Genomic DNA, 2,923 nt, shown 5'->3' on the forward strand with positions numbered 1-2,923 from the left:
AAAAATATACATATTAAAAAATAACTTTCACAATCAGCATTTTCAAGTTATGTGACTATGATGTTTGGATGCTTCAGCTACTATATTATGTAATACAGTATAACTACAACCTAAAAGTTTCCTTCAGATCCAATAGAAAAAGATGTTGCTGATTGTTCTAGTCCACTTTTCTATTGCTATGATAAAATACCAAAACAACTTGGGGAAGAAAACGTTCATTTTACTTACATGTCCTGATCACAGTTCATCACTGAGGGAATGAAAGGGAGGAAGTCAGGACAGGAACCTGGAGGCAGGATCTGAAGCAGAGACTGTGAAGGAACTGCTTACTGGCTTGCTCCTCTGGCCTGTGCTCAGCCTGCTTTCTTATACAACACAGACCCACCTGCCCAGGGGTGGCAACATCCACAGTGGGATGGACCCTCCCACATCACTCAATAATCAAGAAAATGGTCACAGACATGGCCACAGGCCATCCAAAGGAGGCAATTCCTCAATTGAGATTCCCTACCTAGGTGTGTCAAGTTGACAACTGAGGCTATCTAGCCCACTGATGTACATTTAAAAACTAATTTAAATTACTCTAAAATTATATTTTTATTTGCTTTATTCACCATTTTTAAAATTTTCTTTAAAATTTTGTTTTTGTTTCCTTTATTCACAGTTCAATTTTAGTCCTCATTGGGTGTCAATAAATGCCTTGTTCAGCTTTATTTTACTGATAATTTCATAATGTCTTGTGTGGGTCAGCTTTATAATAAACATGTTAATTAACTATAACTACTTTGAATTTTTCTCAAAAATGCAGATTCTGGAATTCTCTATCATTTGTTGCTTTCCTTATGGTGTTTACTTTCAGTGGACTTCTAATCCCTGCACATACATATTTATATATGTCATTTTCAGATGTATATTATTCATTAACTATCTACTTCACACTGATTGTTTTATTATGGGAATTTAAATAGGTCTGAAGATCACTTTCTAAAGTAACAAAATTATTTCATAATTCAGATTGAACAATTGACTCAAAATTCTCAAGATTGACAACTTAATGCTCAGCAGTTTTCTCAGTTTTTAAATGTAATTAAAAGCAATGCAAACACTGTAAAATTTATGAAGGTACAGATATATAATCTACTAAGGTTACTAAGAAGCAACATTATCAATATTTGGCATATTTCATCCAGCGTTTTCTATTTTTGTCTAAGGTTTTAGCAACGTAAGTCCCTGTCATAAACAGAAATTGTATCTTGTGGTTTTGCTTAATATTATAATTTCTATGAATTCAAAACTGTAATTGGAAACAGCACCTTTCAGAAATCATAAAGAAGCACTCTTTGCAAATGACTTTTTTGTTCTAATAACATGCAGTCCCTTTGTGTAATTTTAAGAAATGGAAGAATATGTCCATAGAGCTTCACAGGAGTTGAAATATAGTAAGAAAATCTGCTATAACTGAAGTCTCATAGCTGTCACTCAAGTTGTTAACATTCTGTTTCTATCTAGGAAAGTTAGTAGGCTTGTTAACAGCAATTCACTGGTTCTAAATATTTGTCCCAAATTATCAGAAAAATTGGTGTGAAATTTAGGAATGATATGAGACTGAAAGAAGATTTGGAAAAGGACTGATCAAGAGATAAATTTAGCAAGATGGGCACTGGAAGTAAAAGAAGGAAGGACATTTTCTCCTTATTTCTATTTGTCCTTTCTTACTGAGGTCTAAAATTTACAGAGTGCCTCATGTTTGTTCTCCACTTGAGGAAGCACCACCAAAGGGTGATGAAAAATTACCCTACCACTCAGTAGTGGAAGGAAATAAAGAGAACAAGGGAAGAAAATCATTCTTGTCAGGTGCCTCTGTGAGATACCATCTGCCTTCCTTGATGCCTGTCAACAGTTTATGAAGATGGCTCATTGTTTTGAAAGCTAGTTCCAATGATTTGAATACAATAGAAAAAATGGAACAAACATTTCTACAATGAAAATAACCTTTAAAATCTGGCATTGTCTTCTAGACTTCTGGTCTTATTATTAATGAGCCCCATTTTATCTCGACTTGGTCGTGGGTCCAACTGACACTGGGCCCTCATAATGGTCTGGAGTGAAATGAAAGGCACACCCAACATCACCATGGCCCTCCTGCTTGCCTACTCTGACCTTTCCCTTGGTTCTGAGTGGGAAAAATCTCAAGTAAGGAAAGCTGTATTTTATTTTTATTGATGCTTTAAGAATTTCACAAAATGTAAGCTGTATTTTCTCAACCGGGAATCTAAAAATTTACAGCCACTTTTGAAAGAGATGTATCCTTGCTCTGGAGTATGTTACTGAATATGTTAAAACTGTAATGAAATGCTTCTTTTAATCATGTGGTTATTAAATAATAAAAAAGAAGCACCAATTAGAGAGAGTCCATTTAAATACAAGTCAATGTTTTCTAGTTGAAGAGGACATTGGATCTTTGTGTAAAGGTATAAACAAGGTTCAGGGCAACAGCCTTATTTTAAAAGACTATTTACTTTAATATAACTAAAATAGTAATGTAAGTCTATCCAGTGATTCAATGAACATTAAGAATGTCCTAGATACTAGGCACTATTCTAATACACTGCATTGTATTCTGAAGACAGATAAGTCTTTCCCAGCTGACGGAGCACACACTGGAGTGAAGAGAAGCAAGCAGGTCAAAGTGTCTGTCAGATTTACTTATGTAACAAAGTAAATAAACCACATAAGAAATAAAACAGGCTAACAAGTGCTGCTTTCCTGAGGAAGCTAGTAACTGTGTTCAAAGATGGAAAAGTAGTTGAGGTATCTGAACCTCAGAGATCATGCAGGTAATTCCCCTTGTGTGTGTATAGTGCTCATGTGGTTATGGAAGCTAAGTGTGAATGCCTGAGAGGCAAGAGACCCAGTGGAGTAA

General features: G+C 35.0%; 1 protein-coding gene across 1 annotated transcript in view; it reads left to right on the forward strand.

Moving 5' to 3' along the window:
- Positions 1 to 2,193, forward strand: part of LOC103749717 (sodium/hydrogen exchanger 10-like) — a gene marked incomplete at its 3' end in the record, with an annotated part of 27,298 nt that extends 25,105 nt beyond the window's left edge. Inside the window, 2 exon segments of the mRNA XM_008852540.1 lie at positions 809 to 950; positions 2,017 to 2,193. Of these exon segments, the coding sequence (XP_008850762.1) occupies positions 809 to 950; positions 2,017 to 2,193 (319 nt within the window).
- Between the last annotated feature and the right edge of the window lie 730 nt (positions 2,194 to 2,923).

This window comes from Nannospalax galili, unplaced genomic scaffold (genome assembly GCF_000622305.1).
Source record: "Nannospalax galili isolate Female #2095 unplaced genomic scaffold, S.galili_v1.0 scaffold266, whole genome shotgun sequence".
Taxonomy (NCBI): Eukaryota; Metazoa; Chordata; class Mammalia; order Rodentia; family Spalacidae; genus Nannospalax; species Nannospalax galili.